A 21,622-nucleotide genomic window follows, 5' to 3' on the forward strand; every position below is an offset into this window, starting at 1 on the left:
TAAGCTCTAACTTGAGCATAGTTTATTGCATGTTTTTTTTTGTTAGTGAAAAAAAATCACTATTTTTAAGATTATTTTTAAATCATGCTTTCAATTCTGCAGTGCACTGCATCATTTGAGAGTCTTATTGTATATAGCAGATGATTCATCAAAGATTAAATATCTTTTACAGCAAGTAACAATAGCTCTTCACAGATTGTATTAGATTTTCCACACTTTGCTGTTCTTAAGCCTACTAAGAAAGATGCCTCAACCTACTTTTTGAGTACTCCCTTAACACTTAGTCCCGCCTATACAGGAAGTAAAACGATTTTAATGGCCAATGTTTTTTTCTCATATAATTTCATTCACTATCACAGAAAAATGAATTAGTAATAACTGTCACTCATTTGAGTAACAAATATGTTTTTAGCGATTGTTTTTTTGTGTGGTGACGCATTGGCTTCATGCGGCCAGTAACAGTTAAAACATTATGATTGGACACATGATACCAATGTGTCACCACAGCACGTTGTCGAATATATTTGCTGTTTTAGTTTATGTTCACCAATTGAGTTAGTAGTGTTTGAGTTACAAGTAGTTCTGTGTTATTCTGCATTTACAATTTTTATATTACATATCGGTTCTGTATTCAATCTTTATTATTCTGTATTTCGGTTTTTACGTGTTTTATTTATTGAAAAATGAACAGAAGTTATGTATCAAAAAGAATTAGAAAAACTGTGGCAGGATTTGTTGTTTGATGAAGAAAAAGATGACATTTTCGGCAATATTTACCTATCAGACGAATATCAGCCTTCAACTTCCGAGTCTGAAGAAGAGGAAGATGAACCACAATCTGAAAAGAGAATGTTCATTCAAAAAACAGGTAGGCCAAGTCCTAGTATTACTGACAACATTGATAATAATAATCATCCTCTTTCGCTGATTCCAAGTACATCATTTGCGAAGATGATGTACGTCAAAGCTCTGTTGCTACTAAAGTAACTATGGCCCTCATGACCGATCTACTTTTTAAGGGGCGTACGCTCTGCACTGATAACTGGTACACCTCAGTAGCACTAGCCCATGAGCTACTAAAACGAAACACTCACCTGGTTGGTACTTTGAAACGAAACAGAAAGAATAGTCCCCAAGTGTAATTTTAAAAAAACTTCAAAAAGGGGAAAATTTTGCTGTTGAAAGCAATACAGGTGCAGTTGTGTTAAAATGGCAAGACAGAAAAGATGTCCTAATGTTGACAACCAAACACACTGATGATATGATAGAAGTTCAGAGACGAAACAATCCTATTCAGAAACTGAAGTGTGTCATAGAATACAACAAAGGAAAGGCATTCATCGATACTTTGGGCCAAATCAAAGAGTTATTGCTCGTCTCTGAGATGTGGTACAGAAAACTTGCTGTGGAATTGCTTCTTGGAACCAATGTAGTAAATGCGCTATACTTATACAATCAGCTTACAAATGGAAACATGCAAATCATCGCATTTAAAGAATTGACAGGAATCAACGTTAGTGCTGTTGCTCCTCCTCCGACACCAGTAGACCAACCTCACCACCTTGTTGATGTTGGCAGACAAGGAAGAAGGCGATGTCCTAAATGTTATGAAGAAAAGTCAAAGGCCGAAGGTAGGAATGCGAAAAACTACTCAAACCAAATATAAATGTGTGGTGTGTGAAAAACACTTTTGCTTGGACTGTTTTTTTGATGTACATAAATATTTTGTCTGCATTTTTTGCAATTGCTTTTGTATAGTTTTTGTCAATAAAAATAACATATTGTAATACTGATATTCTGTATTATTTCATTAAATTTATCATAAAGTAATAGCCATGTGACACTAGTGTGGACTCACTATCAACAGGCCAATAACAGTTTCATGACATACTGGCCATGCTCTTTCACTTGCCATGTGTTTTAATAGGAACTGTGAATCCAGAGCGGAGTTACACAACCATATAACTAAACCTAACATGTGGTGACACATTCGACTCGCGCGGCCATTAGATCTGTAACTCTGTGAATCCACGTTGGACTCGTTATATATATTTATGTATATTTTAATCAAATAAAAATAGTAAAATACGACTTAAACACTGACGTCAGTGAAAAAAGTACTGTGTGTTTGATCCCTTGTGAAATATCTCTACTATACACGGCTGTTATGGTTATTTGCATTTTCTCATAATTCAAGGCATTTTGATTAAATCCATATAAAAATCTTTTTTTTATGTTAAATGGTTCATGAGAAATTTGAATGTGAAAGATTGATTACCAGTAGTTAATATAGTGACCAGTGGGAGAAAGGGGTTTTAAGATAACAATTCTCTTTATGCATTTTATCTGTGAAAATATCTGAACAAAATCAAACTTTAGGTTTGATTTCTAACACTAAATGTTTAGAACTAAGATCTGTTTCAGTAATGAGTGTTTCATTCTTTCAAAAGTAGATTACACAAAGTTGGCTCATTGTTTATATCAGTGATACTAAGAATCATATTTTTTTAACCTTTTGTATTTTAGTAGGAACAAGATATTAACTAGAGAGCTTGACTGTACAACATTTTTAATTGATACTTACGTCGATTTATATTTTATGACAACTAAGCTAAGTCAATTCAAGCAAGGTACATAAATATGTGTGTGAAAAAGTTTCCTTTTATGATGTGTATATAAACACTAGCAAATACATTTCAGTACAAATGAAAGATTAATATAATAACAATATTTTCAAATCAAGATTATAACACAGTAAACACCAGAAACATCCTGATTCCATAAAAGAAGACACCCCCTTCATTCCGAGCCCTTACGGACTTTACCGGAGGTCATCTTTGAATCCTCAGCTTTTGACATATTCCAGTCCGCTTCTGCCAGAATGCCGCAAGTGACATTCACATTTATGTACTACTATAAAACAAAATGCATCTCACAGAGTCTTAAGCAAGACTGAAAGGATGTAACTAAACAAAGGAATTGAATTACCTACCTGTAAAAGGTAAAAGTGAGTTCAACACTCAACAAAAACATAATTTATATAACATATCAACAAAAATAGAATACAAGAGAAATCCAAGCAGAGGTGAGGCAGACAAGTTTGAGTCAATGGCATTGTTTGACAAGTCATGAGTACTAAATACAATTTATCGTTGCTAAATACAATTTCCTCATATTAATGCATGATAAAATTATATCAAAAACAAATTGAGAACTGTTGATCCACTGAACTAACAATAATAAATATTACTTGTTCTAATATTTTGTATTATAAAAGTTTTTTTTGTATTGTTGCATATCACCTTGAAAAGAATACCACAGTTACAGAACTGCCGATATACACAATTCATACTTTACAGAATTAAATGATATGATGGCCTATTTTGTAGTTTAAAAACTTGTTCCTACTTTAAGAAGACCCCCCAAGAGATGATATAAATTATACTTGAAATAGAAATATACAGGCATACTAAACAATGATAGCACAGATTTCATTAACTTGCTTCAAACCACACCAAAGGTATTAATTGATTTGTGTTAACTCAATTTGATCAATGTATATTTCTAGTTGTATATATGACATGCAATTTTTAAATATTCTTTCAAACACAGTCAGGTTATAATTGCGAATAAAATCCTCTTGAGTTAGGATTTTTATAAAACGATCTCTTTATGGCTTTGGTTACCTGAAGTGAATGCCACTAGCTGCTACACCCATTGCTATTCAATTCATACAAGAACTAAATTGAATACTTTTCTGAGAGCTCTCAAAATATTGAATCTTTTTTAAAAAAAACAAAAAATGAACATTTCAGCTGTTTTAAAAAAAATGTTTCAAATACGTAATAGAGATCCTTTGCTGAAAGCTATATTTTAACCATCGAGTTGATGGGCATTGTCTGATTTGGTCATTTAGCCCAATGAAATTTTGTAGCAATTAAAAAATGCCATGTCTGACCAGGATTTTAACCTAGGACCTCCAGATGAAAGACTAAAATGCTACCACTTTGCCTTGGAGATAAGCATTTTACTACTCCTTTTGTAATCCATGGTTTTTATAAACTAGAAAGAAGAATTTGTGAAAACGATAAGAAATTTTTCATTTAATTTAGTTTTATTATTATTTTCTCAATTTGTTTCTGAAAATAAGGATCTAACATTTCTGAGTCTTTATTGATCCACCTTTTTAAAAGAATAAAAGTAATCATTCTTCTTGCAAGCTTTTGTTAATAAAATAAATGATACAACTGCAATTTGACAGTCCTGATCGGAAAGACCATAATCTGCACAAAAAAAAATTAATATAAAAAAAATATTGTCAAAGTTGTTGGAAGTTCTCACAGTTCTTGTTGACTTTGAGTAATTAATTTTTCACAAGACTATGATATTGAACTTATAAGGAATTTTAAAAGAATCAGAAGAAAACTTAGATGAAATTTTTCAAGATTTCTTCTGAAGCACGGGATAACTTTTCAGCATTACAAATAAGATATGCAACTTCCCATTTTTGGATTCTATAAAAAGAAAATATTTGTCAATTTGATTGGATAAGTATTGAAATATGTATATGAGAAATCTTTGTTAGTGAAATTAAAATGTGTGATATTTTAAATATCAGGACTTCAGTCATCTTTACTGCTGACGTTATATGTTGTGAATTAATATTATTAAAACTTATATTTCGTAACAGAATTGAATTGTTAATATTACTTATTTATGTTAGAGATTGTCAAATCAGAATACTATCAAGGAAAGAATTAAGAAGTCATTTCAAAGATAGTAAAAGAATTCTCTGAAAAATTCTTCCTTAGAATTTCCAGTTAAAGATTCATAAAGTACTGATTTGCTAGCTTAAGTTTAACACTAAAAATTAAAATTACATTTTAATTTTATTTAAAATGTAATTAAATAAAATTACACTTTATTTAATTACATTAAATAAAATGTAATTATTTACATTTTATTTAAAATGTAAATAATTACATTTCAAATAAATGTAATTATTGTTACATTTATTTGAATGTAACAATAATTAACCTAATAAATATATTTTATTTTATAAAACTTGAAAATATTAAAATAAATTTTCATGTTCAGCTTGAATGTTTCCAAAAATATTTATATTTTGTGTGTTTTGTTTTAAAATTACTGTCCCTATAGGTTTTAACAAGCATATTGAAAATTAAAATAAATTTATTTTATGAAGTTCTTTACACCTCTGAAGTAACAAAATTTGTTATTTGTTTACTTGTTAATCTTCATCCCCCCCCCAGATGTTCATAAATTGTTAGATTAATAACTGTTATATTCAAATAAAATAATCAGCAAACATGAATTACTAGTTTTTTTCAATTGTTATAGATATTATTATTAAAAATCATATCTACATTATTGTATAGATTTACGAAAAAAAGTAAAAGTAAAAAAATAAATCAATACAGAAACTCAAACCAGAGATCCCTTGATAATGAGTTAATGCTTGCTACTCAAGTTACTGTCACTACTAACTGTAGGTATACAAATAAATAAGCTACTTGACCACTTTAAACTCTTCAAATGGAGTAAAGTTAGGTGTCATTTTGGATTTAAAGTAGGGCTCCTTCTCCTAATACCCTGCAAAAGGCTATCAGTAAACAATGTTGTAAGCTGACTACTGCATATAGTAGTATTTGATTCAGAAACCTGGCCAAAGGTCGATTTCACAGAATTATCCATACCATAAAATAAAACTTACACCTGATATACTAGAATAGATGGTAAACAAAGAGCCAACCCTTTTTCATCCCCCTACCCCTGCATTTCATAGCGCTCTCAATCAGAATTTAATCGTTACTCATTGTATACGTTTCTGTTCTCGATGTTTATTGCTATAGCAAATATCAAAGTAAGTTTTGAAGTTTTAATGAAGTGTTAACCAGTTATTGACTATGGATGAATCAGCGGCAGGTATGTACAACACATTTTACTAATTTTTGTAGTAAGTAATACATCATAATACATTATGAAAGATACAATTTTTAAAAAACTAGTTTTTAATATTTTTGTTTGACCTTTACTTTTTAAACTTTAAGGGTTTTATTATACTTCTAGTTCTGTCCTGGTCATCCTACTTAAAAATGTTTCCAATTTCATTCAACTTACAAAGTAATTGCTCGTAACTAATCCATTCAGCAAAATTTAAAAAAATAATTTTATAGCACATAACCTTTTTCTCTGTAGATCCCTCCAGAGTCAAAATTTGACTTGGAAACGTTTCTATGACAAAATGAGAGAGCACCCGGATGAAAATAAAAAAAAATTGGAGCATGCTGACTCTTTGTTGGATTCCCAAGATTACACAAGGGCCAACTAAAAGAAATGAAGCACAAATTATCATACAAAAAATCAGAAATAAAACGTACATGGATAGCTTCACATTACAGAGATCTTTTTCTAAAAAAAATGATACTTGATTAGTCAGTTATAATAGCTGATAAAACACTTTTAGTGTTATAGTAGTATAATAGTATATAATATAATATATTTAAACTTTGATGAATACAAGAAAAATGTTCTTTTATCTACCAGAATAAGCTTATATGGATTATCAATTGAATCAAAACTAAATGATATACAATTGAAACACATGTTTTGACATTTATGAGTAAAAAAAAAATCAACAATTGTTTACTAAAAGATTATAATTATTTTACAGCAATAGTTAATCACATACAACCTGAAATATAAAAAATAATTTCTAACAATTTTCTAGTCTGATTAAATCCTGAGATGTTATGAAACATCTCAACTAACACCATAACATAGCCAATAATATATATATTATAAATCCAGAATCTGAAAAAAAAAAACAGAAATTAAAATTTAAAGCACATGTTTGAAATTTTCATTTAATTTGCGAGTTATAAGAATCACAATTAAAGTATAAAGTAATACTAACAATCTTTTATTTAATGTTACCAGAAGCGTCTGCTAATTCTTTTAACAATACAATTTTACCGCACATACAAGTTTGCATACAATTTATTTAATAACTAAACACATCCCATTATTTTGAAACAAAGATACTTACTAACTGAGCTACTATCTTTTCAATATGATGAATTAGTATGTAGTCTGATGCTTCTCGACTAGCTTGAACTCCAGCACGCAACACACTTTCAACAGTAGCTAGCCTTAACATTTCAGTTAAAACACAAACTGCATCATCTGTTATTTTTGTCTTTGGATCTGAAAATTTCATTTTAACTATTTCTTTGATTGTTTCCTGAAACATATAAATTACACAGCTATCTTTATTACAGATTCAAAAGTTAAAAATTTGTTATTTTATGTCTTGATAGTCTTTACGAAAAAATTTATAACAGTATTTACAAATTTTTTAACCAAAAAATTTGTATACTTAAATTGCACCTTATGCGTTTATTACCTCTCAAATAAGCATCATCATACTTTATCAATAGTTTTGAATGTGTAATGCAGTTAAATAACTTTTTTCTTGGCATTACAAAACTATCTTTTCTGTAAACTTTGTTCACCAAAACTAAAGTTAATGTCAGCTGAATCAAATTAAATACTTACAGCTGACCAAAGACAAACATTGTCATTATGAATAATAAGTATCAGGAAAGTAAAAGTAGTAATAAATAATAGAAAATCTACTGAGTCATTAACTTACACCCTCTCAATTCTAATTCTCTCTTCCAGCTTGTCTTGCTTTACTGTTAATCAAATATCAACCACATTCATACAATATAAACTTAATTCAATTTGTAAATCCTGTAAATTTAAATTGCAAGTCTTCTAATAACAAAATCATTGTGGCTTCACTGTACACTTTTAATTATATACAGGTTTCAATTCACACATGAGCCATAATGGAAAAAGGGAACTATGGATTTTGAGAATGTTTTAATGAGCAACTGAAATCTTTTTGAGTTAAGATATTAATTGCCTTTAAAATCTTCCCTGGTTTGGTTTATATATTCTAATCTATGTCTCCTTCCTACAGGTTAGTATCTTTGTACTACTTAAATTATTAAAAGAACTGACTTAGGTGCCTTCATATTTTTTTCAGCTTTTCTTAAACTTAATTTTATCTGATTTTTCATTTTTAATTTCAACCCACCTTTTCAAAATGTTCTAAGAGTGTGGTGATATATTTTAATGTCTTCATAATCCAGGCAGAGAGAAGGAGAGAGAAACTCTTATGGTACATGCTCAAGGACTACTGTTGTCTTTGTCAACCTACTTTCCAGTCTTAATACTTTGCAGGAAAAAGGAAGTTGGAACATGATATTTGGCATACATTGGAAATTTCAACACTTCATTTTAAATAACACTGATCAACAATGATTTTGTTAAATGAGAGTGCGTAACTGATTCTTATATTTTTCATGCTGATTTCAAATATGAAATCATAATTCATCAATAAGGCTTACTTTTTTTGTAACTACCATTCTTATTTTCAGGTAGTATCAGGCATGAACTCCATAAGCATAAACATATCATCCACTCATTAGTTATTTCTATAATTATTATATTTACTTATAAACTGTTGTGCAGACTAGAGAAATATTTTTAATTCTCATTCAAGTGTGAGTTCTCGTGTGTATAAGATTTAGTTTTGTAGCTGGATTTCATATTTGCAGGTATATGTTGTTCAGTAAAGTGAGTGCATATTTATTAAATTTGTGTTTTTATTGATCTTCCAGAGTACAGATCTTATGCACTGTGGGAGTGTGCTGACAAGTGATCTGATGAAATTGAGTGATTACGTGATATATTATTAAGTGATATAAATGGAGACCTCAGCCTAACCCAAATAAGACAGAGGTTACTGCATTCCATCTAAATAATAAAGAAGCCCTAAGGAAGCTACATGCGACTTATGACGGAATTGAAGTACCTCGTAATTAAATCCAATATATCCGGGAATCATTCTGGATTGGTCCTTGACATTCAAACAACAAGCGCATCAAGGTGTCTAAGAAACTTGGCTTAAGAGTGAATCTACTTTGCAAGCTGCCAGAAGTGATTGGGGTGCAAACACCAACACTCTATGCTCTGGTGCACTTGCTCTTGTGTATTCAGCTGGTGAGTATTGCACCCCTGTATGGAAAAACAGCATCCACACAACAAAGATTGATGTGCAGCTCAATGAAACCATGAAGGTTATCACTGGTACTATTAGATCTACTCCCATTCAGTGGTTGCCTGTTCTGGCTAATACTGCTCCGCAAGGTCTAAGGAGGAAAGCGGCTAAGGTAGACTTGCTCAAGAGGATCACTTCTCTCCCTTGATTTAGAAAGTTTCAATTCTGTCGACGTGGCCTCCAAGTGGCAACAATGCTGGAATGAATATCCACCCAACAATGCTCACCTGGATAAAGTACAACAAAGATTGAGGAATTCCAACTACTGTGCCAAACCTGGTTGAGGGTAAACTGCATTAGGACGGCTCAAGAGAGGTGTGGTTACACCTTGAAGAGATGGGGTTCCCACCCATCTGCTGATTGGGACTGTGGAGCGGAGGAGCAGACAGTAGAAAATTTTGTTACCGAGTGCCCACCCTGAGTGTTTAATGGTGATCTGGGGACTCTACATCAAGTGACTCCGAGTGCTCTGTAGTGGTTATCAAATTTAGACATTTCCATCTGATTGTGGATACTTTCATGTAGTTGTAAAAACCATACTATATATATATATATATATATATATATATATATTTAGTGTGTTTATGAAGTGTTTCTTTTTAAACAATATTAATTATTATAATGTATTAATAATATCTTGCAGTTGCACTAATCATCCAAACAATTTCATATAGTTCATATGAGGTAATGTAAAGTCTCAGAAAATAAATATAACTCCACCGATAAAAAAGTTGTATGTATTGTAGTTTTTATGCAAATTAGGTGATCAGGACAAATCTTGGGCTCCTCATATTTGCTGTGCTTCCTGTACAACATTGTTGACTGGTTGGCTAAACAGAACTTGTCACATGCCATTTGCAACTCCAGTGGTTTGGAGAGAACTGAAGGATCACCCCACAGATTGTTATTTTTGTGTAATAAAGGTATTTGGGATAACAGCTAAAACTAGTCATGTTAAATACTCTGACATTCCCTTTGCCATGCAGCCAGTCCCACATAGACAAGAACTTCCAATTCCAGTACCTCCAGAAACACGGGACTTAGATGAAAATGTCGAATCTTGTATTGACTTATCAGGCGATGAAAAAAGAGATCCAAACGTTTTAAAAAATAGATATATTGAACCCCCCACTTAATCAATCAGTCAGAATTTCAAAGAATCAAGCAGAAATACTGGCATCACGACTGAAAGGATAGCATCTTTTACAACCAAACACTGAAATACGTGCTTTCTGTGACAGACAGTCAGAATTTGATCATTTCTTCTCTCAGTACAAAAACTTAGCATACTTTAATGAAGTGGACTCTTTACTGGAAGCTTTGGGACATATGCACCATCCTGATGAATGGCAACTTTTTATTGACTCGTCAAACCTTAGTTTGAAAGCTCTTCTACTTCACATTGGAAATAAATACTCATCTATACCATTAGCATATGCTGTTCATATGAAGGCGTCTTATGAAAATATGTAACTTTTATTAAGCAGGATTTAGTATGAGAAATATTTATGACATATCTGGGGAGATCTGAAATAATAGCGCTTTTACTTGGACTGCATCTTAGATACACTAAGTTCAGTTGCTTTTTATGCAAGTGGGACAGCAGGGATAGGAAAAACCATTACACTAAAGAGGAGTGGCCAAATAGAGAGGTACTGACTCTACGAGAAGAAAATTGTTAGTCAGGCATTAGTAAAACCAGAAAAAGTTTATCTTCTGCCACTACAAATTAAGCTTGGCTATCAAAAATTTTGTTAAAGCATGGATTGTAATGGTGCAAGGTTTCAATTTCTAAAAAAACATATTTCCTAATATAAGTGATGCTAAAATAAAGGAAGATATATTTGTTCGACCACAAATAAGGAAACTAATGAGTGATTTGGTGTTTGAAGAATGTTGCAAGGAAATCTTTCAAAATGTGGTAAACAACTTTCTTGGAAACCAAAAGGCCAGTAACTACATAGAACTTGTGAGTGAACTCCTTCAAAACTACAAAGAACTTGAATGTAACATGTCACTCAAAATCAATTTCTTACATTCACATTTGGATTTTTTCCTAACAATTTCAGTGATATCAGTGGTGAATATAGAGAATCCTTTTACCAGGAGATATCTTCAATGTAAACATGATACTAGGGAAAATGTAACCCAAAAATGTTGGCCAACTACTGTTGGAATCTAAAGAGGGAGGATCTACCTACAGCAAATTACAGCAGAAGATCCAAAAGAAATAGATTTCAGGCAAGTACAAAATGCATGTAATGTATTGTCATATTATGTTCACCATACATTTTTTGTTTCAAAACAAATCTCAATAACAAAAAATAACTGAGCTCAAGAGAAAAAACTATTAACATATATGAAATTAGCATTAAAAATATTATAAGAATTAGCTATTCAGTACCTATTAGCTATTTAACAAACAAAAAATTAAATTTTGTTGACCAGTGTAATTTTATTTAACTGTGCTGAGTAAACATTTAATAATAAATAAAAAAACATAATATTACTATGATATTTTACTATGATAAACATTCACTGCCTCTAACATGTCAAACACACAACATATCTTATTAGAGAAATTATTATCCATACCTATGTTACATTTACAAATTCCAAGTAAGAGGTGTTCTGCTTTTTTCAGCTTGTCTTAGCTTTAAGAGTTAAAAATCAACTCCTTTTATAGGGCTACCTAACTAAAAAGGGCAAAAGAAAAAAATCTAAAAGCAATTCACTTTTTAAACAATCTTAATCGATAGGTAAAATAAAAATTCCAATAATTATAGAATACAGTTTCAAAAGAAATTACCTAAATTTATAAAATAAAACAAAAATGTGTAACTAATAATTCACACTTGCTGTACATAGTCCATGTACAATGGTTAGCTTACAATACACTCTATATAATCTAGACTGGCCACTACCAGATATAATTTTTTTTAGCTATGTTAGAAAGTAACCTTTTAAAATTCATTAAAGGTTGCAATTTGTAAGTTATACAAAGTATTAGCTTCTTACTTCTAGAAAACAACAGTTAGTATTCAAGTGTGCACTGTAACTGATTTACAGTTTTCATTATTACAACTAATGTGAGGTTACATAATCTATTTCTAAACTATTATATAAATTTGAAATAAAGTTTTTTTTTCAATATCCGTGGACTCTAATCACAGGTGAATTAAATTATTTTAAACTCAACATCTTTATTTTTTTTTAAGATTAGAGGAAATTTATAAGGTTTAATTTGATGTGCAAAAACACAATAGATGCCTTATGCATGTAGACTACTTAACTTATAGCATTAATGTCCACTATAAAACATGTTCAAATCATGTGACATTCATTTCTAGACATCCACCAGATAGGGTAGCGTATACTAAAGCAGTATTGGTTGATTAGAGATCACACCAGTCCTGTATTATCATCCTTATTATAGTTTTGCTGTTTGCGATTTATGTCTATGTAACAGTACTACTCAATAATATGTATCAGGTAATATGTATCAATATTACTCATTTAAAAACAGTTACAGAATATAAATAATGAATTATCACAAATAACAAGTCCAAACCTGATGATATCATACATCTGGATTGTAAGACAAAGAGCATGTCTGTGAATAGTTATAATATTCATTATAAATGAAAATGACAAAATAAATGGAAATGAAAGTGGTACAGAGAGAAAAATCGCAGTTTCTATTGTTACAATAGGAAAGTTAAATTGACTGAAATTGACTTTAAATTGAAGTTAAATTGACTTTTTTTTTGTTGATAATAATGTTTAATCACTTTTAAATTTAAAGGGAATATAATATTTAATTGGTAATTTATTGCCTGTGACAAAATAAGACTGAATTTTTATGGATTTACTTTTTAGGAGGTGACCCAGATAAGAAATGTTGAATTTTTCAATTGTGTAATCAAGAGCTGGTTTTAAACATCCTAAAACTAATATAGTAAAAAAAAAAATTATATAAAAATCTTCAAATCTGCAGTGGAATATATACCAAATGAACATCTAACTAAAGATTTTTAAATTAAAATAAAAGCAGAACTTCCCAGAATTATCTAGAAAAATAGTATAAAGGTTGTTTTGACTATCTTAGGAAATGAGTCCTGCTTGAGGAAGAGCATTTTGGAAATGAAGATATTATTTTACGTAGTTGCAGCAGTTCTGTTAAACAAATTGGTGAACTGCATGATTCACATGATCCATTACAATATTCTATGATGAATATTTAATAGACAAATCCATCATCAATTAATTCTTACAAAATGGTGTCATCTATGTAATTAGTCTTACTTATAATTAGTCTTACTTATAAAAAGTCTTACTTTTAATTAGTCTTCGATGATTCAAGATGACTCAATCAAGATGATTCAATCAGATTCATCATTACAAAATCTTATTAATCAAATGAAGTTAAGAGCAAACAATTATAGCCGTCTGTCTAAAAGGCAAGATTTTTGACAGTGATGGTTCTGACAAAAACGTAAAGTATATAGAGCTAAATATTATTTTACTACTTACATTTGTGGGAGATCAAGATATCCAGATAAAAAACTGCAAGATTTTACATCTTATGTTCAGAAGTATGACTGGGCAGACCTATTTATTATATTTAGGTATAGTGGCAAAATTTAACAAAAAATTTATTTAAAAATTAAACTACCCAAATAGTCATGATAAGAGTAGACTGTATTTCTCATTTGAAACTAAAAAATAGTTATTAGATCTCCTAATTAAAGATAAAATTTTTGGAATTATTAAATGCCATTTGTACAGAATGGAATGGTAGAAAAGAGGATTGCCACATATCCATCTTTTAGTGTGGTTAAAAACTAAAAATTAGAAAAAATATTCGATTAAAAGTTCAGAGATACCTAATTCACAATCAGATTGTTTGCTGCACAAAATTGAAGATAAGCACATGGTAGATCTTTCAATGCTCAATTCTCTTGCATGATAAATTGGAACTATTCAAAAAAAAATATCGTAACAATTTCTAAAAAAAACATGATGAAAATAGTTATCCACTTTGTTGCAGAAAATCTGAACAAAAATGATCTTTCAATAAAATTAGTAAATAATTGTTAACTGTATTCGTAAACAACCAATTGATTGGTTCTATATTGTTCTATTTTGTCTTGGTTCAATGTTCACATTAATGTTGAATATTGTTCATCAGTTAAAGGCATTAAATATATGATATATAAGGCATTAATAATGGCTTTAATCAAGCATGTTTTTCAGTAAAACATGATTAGGTTGTCTGGAATAAAAATGATAAAATCTTAACTTATTAAACTAATAAATATTATTAGCACACCAAAAGCTGTCTAGAGAATACCTTCTTTTGACATAAATGGTATTCTGAAGTTATACATTTATTTCTCCATCCTGAAAATGGAGCAAGTGTTTTTTAAAGAAAGTTTAAAAATTCATAAATAACTCTTAAGGATTTTTCAATTTCTATTACAAAGATGCTTACAAAAGAAGACTTTACTACTTTGAAATCCCTCATATTGTATGGAACGGTAAACAAATCCTTCATATTGTATTCAGAAAGAAAAATGAGTTTTTGTGAACATAAAAACAGTTGCTACTGTAGGAGTAGGTTTTACAATTCATCCAAACAACTCTCAATGTTTTTATTTATGAATACCATTAAATAATGTTAGGAACCACTGTTCTTCACCCATTTTGAAAACAACTTATGATGTACACAAAATATTCTGAGTAGCTTGCAACGCTCTGCACTTGCTTTAGCAAAAAAATTTGGTGAGTAAAACTTTTTATTTTTTATAATTTTTTAAATTGTAAGAAGGGTATTTATTATAAGTTAAATGTCACAAAATAGCAATTCATTATGAATAAAATTAAAAAAAAATCATTATGATATCTGAAAATATAGCCAGTTTTTAGTTTTTATGAGTAGAAATATAAAATGATAAAAATCGCTCAAAAATAGGCTGGCATTTTTCACAATATACTCTTGGTACTTAAAGGGTTAACAGCAATATAACAAAAAAATCTTTTAGTAGGGCCAGGGATCTACAAATTGCTGACTCAGTTAGGCAATAATCCCAGAGCTGAACATTTTAAGCAAGGCTGGCAAAAATGCCAGCCTATTTTTGAGCGATTTTTATCATTTTATATTTCTACTCATAAAAACTAAAAACTGGCTATATTTTCAGATATCATAATGATTTTTTTTTAATTTTATTCATAATGAATTGCTATTTTGAGACATTTAACTTATAATAAATACCCTTCTTACAATTTAAAAAATTATAAAAAATAAAAAGTTTTACTCACCAAATTTTTTTGCTAAAATTTCCTTTGATTTAAAATGTCGCTCACAAAAAAAATGTTATACCATCTACACTAATATTACTTGAAAGAAAATTTAATTATGTACACATTGGCCACATTTTAAGTTTGTATTGTAAAAAATAAAAATACCGTGACAAAAGTTTTAAAAATCTAATTTTTTAACATAATTGGGCTTTGGTACTTTGTGCACTGCATACACAACAATTTTTTTGTTTATTAGCATCCAATTTTTCAAAAATTGTAATACTACACATATGACCTCCGATGCTAGTATTGTCAGACTGATATCCAGGGAAAATGTCGGGTGAATTTCGAAGACTTTTACTTCTCAACCATACCTCAGAAATTACCTCTATAACAAAAAATCCAGCCAGAAGTCCAGCCGGGAGAGTGGTTTGTCTGTATTTAATTTGTACAATATGTATGCATTAATCATCATTCTACCAAATATATTGAATGTAACCTCTTCTTCCATAATTTCAACATTCTCCTTTCATCCAGATACTGGTATAATATTTGATCTGTTACATCAACGCCACCCCATAAAGTCACTGTAGTTTCTATAATTTTTTTTTTTTTTTTTTTAGTAATCTTTATGTAGGTTCCTGTTTGCTTTGTCCTAATATCACTGCTGGCCTTAGCATTGGTAGACAGTAATAAAACCAGATTGTTTTGTGGTTTTTTTCTCTCTCTGAAGCCCAACATTCATAATTCATCAGATCTTATGCATTTTTTTCCAACTTAAAATTTTTGTAACATTTCTTTGGGAATGCCTTTTCTTTTTTTTATGAGGGGTGGGGGGTCCAGTGAGTAGCGTTTCATTTTTATATAAATACTTTGCCAAAGGGATTGAACAGAAAAAATGATCAACAAAAACATGGAACACTTTCTTCAGTAAGTTGCACATTTCAAGCAATTTGGTGACAACTAAAAAGGCATGTTAATTTTTATTTACATCTTTAACAGCCCCTTTATAGAAAAAAAATTCAAGCAGTAATGTGACACTGAGTCACATAGCATCCACAGCATCACCCCCATTGATGGTATTTTTTTGGCACACACTGTAACAACTCAAAGTGATTTTTTGTGCCTATCATGCTTTCAGCGATCGAAATATTCTTATCAGGTATGAAGTGGTGTTTCAAAACCTTGCACATGGGTCATAATTAGGATCCTGCGGTTTAGTATATTTTGTGTTTACCATGTGAAAAAAGTCTAAATTGCTTGAAATCTGTTTCTTGTGAACATCCTGCTGAACCATAGTATGTGCTGGCTTGAGGTTGTTGACCAGTAAACAGCTAGTGAAGGTTTTTGTTTATGGCCATATTTATCAAAACTGCAATGAATGCTAATATTTTAGCTCTGGTCACATTTTCCCACTTTTTCAAGCGGCTGTGTTCTTTGAAACAATGGACATTATTTACAAGAAAGTACTTAGCAGTATATTTATTAGTATATTTTACAAAGTTGTCTAATAGGAAGATACTGAAAAAAGGTTGAAATAAGAGATAGGCTGTGAGTTTTTAGTAGAACAATGTTTTATAACTGGTAATTCTTTAAATGAAAAACTATGAACTATGAGGATGAAAGGAGAGAAACAATACTATGATCTGAAGTTAAAAGAGCATTAAAAGATTTGAATACCAGAAAGGTTCCTGGAATAGACGGAATACCAGCAGAATTACTGCGCAGTGCAGTGAGCAAGCGATTGATAGATTATACAAACTGGTGAGTAATATTTACGAAAAAGGGGAAGTTCCATCAGACTTCAAAAAGAGTGTTATAGTCATGATATCAAAGAAAGCAGGAGCAGATAAATGTGAAGAATACAGAACAATTAACTTTATTAGTCATGCATAAAAAATCTTAACTAGAATTCTGTAGAGAAGAATTGAGAGAGTGGAAGAAGTGTTAGGAGAAGACCAATTTGGTTTCAGGAAAAGTATAGGGATAAGGGAAGCAATTTTAGCACTCCGATTAATAGTATAAGGAAGATTAAAGAAAAACAAACCAACATACTTGGAATTTATAGACCTAGAAAAGGCTTTGATAACGTAGACTGAAATAAAATATTTAACATTTTGGAAAAATTAGGGTTCAAATACAGAGATAGAAGAACAATTGCTAACATTTACAGGAACCAAATAGCAACAGTAATAATTGAAGAACATAAGGAAGAAGCCAATAATAAAAAGGGAGTCTGACAAACATGTTCCCTATCCCCATTACATTTTTATCTTTACATAGAACTAGCAGTTAATGATGTTAAAGAACAATTTAGATTGAAAAGATAAAGATGCTACGATCTACTGATGATATATTAATTCTAGCTGAGAGTGAAAAAGATTTAGAAGAAACAATGAACAGCATGGATGAAGTCCTACGCAAGTACTGCATGAAAATAAACAAGAACAAAATGAAAGTAATGAAATGTAGAATAACAAAGATGGACCACTGAATGTAAAAATAGGAAGAAAAAAGATTATGGAAGTAGAAGAATTTTGTTATTTGGGAAGTAGAATTACTAAAGATGGACGAAGCAGGAACAACATAAAATGCCGAATAGCAGAGGCAAAACGAGCCTTCAGTCAGAAATATAATTTGCTTATATCAAAAATTAATTTAATCGTCAGGAAAAGATTTTTGAAAGTATATGTTTGTAACGTAGTTTCATACGGAAGTGAAACTTGGACGATCAGCGTACTTGAGAAGAAAAGATTAGAAGCTTTTGAAATGTGATGCTGCAGGAGAATGTTAAAAATCAAATGGGTGGATAAAGTGACAAATGAAGAGGTGTTGTGGCAAACTGATGAAGAAAGAAGCATTTGGAAAAATATAGTTAAAAGAAGATACAGACTTATAGGCCACATATTAAGGCATCCTGGAATATTGGAGGGACAGGTAGAAGGAAAAAATTGTGCAGGCAGGCAACGTTTAGAATATGTAAACAAATTGTTAGGGATGTAGGATGTAGGGGGTATAATGAAATGAAACTACGAGCACTAGATAGGGAATCTTGTAGAGTTGCATCAAACCAGTCAAATTACTAAAGAAAAAGAAAAAAAGATTATTACAGGTAATTAGGAAACAGTAATTACACCAAGAATTCCTACTTCTTCAAACTTTCCCATTTGATTTAAAAGGCCGCAATGTCTGATAACACAATATTTGCTTTAATAATAAATAAATCTCAGGAACAAAGTTGAGAAGATTTAGAAAGTAGTTTTTCTCACGGACAGTTGTATGTGGTACAGAACATGGATCCATAAACCTTTATATTCACTGCCCTAATCTTCAAGGCAGGAGTGTGGTTTAGAGAGATTAAAAATCTGATACTTTAGTAGTAGGATAATAATTTTAAAACCTTTCTACACATTTAGCCTAATCTCTTCCAACTGCCTGTGTCTAGAAACTTGCCAAGTCTGACAGAGATGTTCAAAATGGTATAATAAAACTGAACTTATATAGAGAACCAAAAAACAAAATACATGAAAAAGTCAGCAAATCAAGGAAGGTATCAAGAAGAGTACACTATTAAGTTTTAGAATGATGAATTAATTTAGTTATCTGAGAACATCCAAGATAAAATGCACATTACAACTATGACTAACAATAATACAACTAATATGCTGTTCTATCTTGTGTAACACAAATGTGTACAGTATGATCTTATAAGTATGTAAGGTTTAACTAAGATTAATTTTTTACATGGATGTTCACTTTATGCAAGTACAAAGAGTATGAAAATAAGGATAGACTTGTGTAGACTGCCAAGAATCATGCTGAAGACTGCTGAAGGGAGAATGAAGAGTTAATAAAAAGAGAATATGACTAAAAGGGGGCTGAACAAATGCCAAGTATCTAGAAGTGGTGAAGTGCAGAAGAAATAAACAATGGAAATACAATATGAGAGATCCTATATTAGTCATTTTTTTCAAACCTGAAAAAACTGACATTAAAGAGCAGTAAGGGTCTTTTTAAGCATCTTCTGCGCATTGTACAATTTTTGTGGTCCCATAAAACCTACTTTCTAAGTAAAAAAAAGGACTCAAAATAACAATATATAAATTAAAAAAATTAGTGTAAATATTTGAATATCCTACAAATATATATATATATACTACTTTACAGCAAATTGTATGTGAAATAAAAATGTTCAATAATCAGCTGTGTACTTTTGTGCTATGTTTCACAGAACAGAAAAGCATTTCTGGCTAGAAATCCACTACCAAAAAATGCTTAATTTAATTCACCTTGCCCCTAATTTGATTATTCAGACATTTAATAGAAAAGTATTTGTCTAATAAAAAAAACTATCTTCAGTAATTGTATAGTAAAATTGTTATTTAGTATATAAGTTATACTAAGATTACATAGCTAAGTCATTTGACATACCTCATGCTGGCTTCTAAATCAACTATACTGTTCGGTTCCTACCATTTTTTCACTTATTTCATCTTCCTTCTTAAAATACATATTATATATAATGAAGGGAGTAATTTTTTTTTACTCTTTATTACAAAAATGATTAAAACTGAATCTGTAACTACAAAATTTCCTCATCATTGACTTGGATATAGAATGTCCAAAATAGGCTATTTAAAAATAATCCAATTGGCAGTCATTTGTGTTTATCTTTTATGCCAAATAGTAAAAGCACATGGAAAATCCCTGCTTCTTAAACATGTGTGTCATTCTGATTAATGAAAATAAGACTAAACAAATTATCATAAGATTAACCTTGCTGCTTTGCAAAATCTACATCACATTTGAATATCTAATAAATAACAATATAGAACCATATAAAAATGTGAATTACCACAAATCAGATTTATCTGAATTTGTTCATAGCTTGAAATTTTTCATAAACTGTGCCAATTAGTTTATGGTAATTAAGTTATTTAACAAGTGTTAGGTTATAATGCAACAAAAAATAATTAGATTACTACATAATCTGATTGATACTCACAACTGCTTCAGAAAATTAAAACGTAACTTGCCTTTTTAAAGGTAGGTTCGATTTTATCAGCACTCATCTTAATTAAAAGTATTATGGTTCCAATTGTACTTGTTTATTAAACAAACTTTTCCCGCGATTTCTAGAAAAACTAATGATTTCATGATCAGTAGGGACCAAACGTCATTAATACACTGTCTTTCGCTTAAAAATTAGCCGCTGAAATTCTAAAAAAAAGGACTATCACAATTTTAAATCAAGTGAGTTAAGAAGCAGATATATTCTTTTTAATTAAAATTTAAAAGTAAATATTTTTAATGGTTAATTTTGTGTATACGTGTTCCGCTTAACAAGAAAACTTATATGAAATAACGTAAACATTTTTGTTTATATTAAAAATGAGTAACAACCTAAGAAATTTCGCTAATATTAAAAATTTTAATAAAGAGTACTTTCTGAAGAGTTTTTTAAGTTTTGAAATTGAAGAAGAATAAACAATTGAAGATAGAAATACGTTTCTAGCCGTAACAATCTATAAGCCATATTTTTTATTCACGCAATCATCGATGACAATCGAAGATTTTGATCATTTGAACAGTTTCCTCATTCCATTGCCGTAAAATTTCTCTTTGTGCTTTGAACCAGTTAATAACGCCGTTTTTTTTTGCAGTTCAGTTATTTACGAACCGCAAACAGTCTGAGACATGGTTTAAATCCGTAAACAATTGGTTATCACTTAGTACGAAATCAGTGATGAAGGGTGGATGATCAAAATTCTTAGCCAAATTAATTAACAGTGACGTGTGTGAATTTGAGCTTTATCATTCAAAAGCACGACTCAATTGAACAAGTGACGTCTTTTTTAGTGAATTGGTATCTAAGTTACATCGTGGTTTTACAGTACGCTTCGGCATTAATAGTAGTTTTTTTGCAATTCAGAATATCCATCAGTCAAGTTCCCTTTCTTATCTCAGAAACAGTAGCCATGATTTTTTGAGTAGAAGGTGCTTGCTTGAGGTTGTTGACCTTAGAAGGTGACATCGCCATTGCATTCACAGTTTGTGTAGACAGACCAGGATTTATGTACAGTAACAATGTGGTCACTGAAATTTTGAACTGAAGCCAGACGTACTTGTGTGTATCTGTTAACAATTTCGGCATTCACTTCACACACA

General features: G+C 30.4%; 1 protein-coding gene across 1 annotated transcript; it reads right to left on the bottom strand.

Moving 5' to 3' along the window:
- Positions 1–6,662: 6,662 nt before the first annotated feature.
- Positions 6,663–20,710, bottom strand: LOC142320248 (centromere protein X-like). The gene is made up of 3 exons (XM_075357949.1): positions 20,491–20,710; positions 7,070–7,264; positions 6,663–6,834 (listed from the first exon to the last, which is right to left on the bottom strand). The coding sequence occupies exons 1-3, from the start codon at positions 20,524–20,526 to the stop codon at positions 6,820–6,822; spliced, it is 246 nt and encodes an 81-aa protein (XP_075214064.1). The 5' UTR covers positions 20,527–20,710; the 3' UTR covers positions 6,663–6,819.
- Positions 20,711–21,622: the final 912 nt, after the last annotated feature.

This window comes from Lycorma delicatula, chromosome 2, assembly GCF_047948215.1.
Source record: "Lycorma delicatula isolate Av1 chromosome 2, ASM4794821v1, whole genome shotgun sequence".
Classification (NCBI taxonomy): Eukaryota; Metazoa; Arthropoda; class Insecta; order Hemiptera; family Fulgoridae; genus Lycorma; species Lycorma delicatula.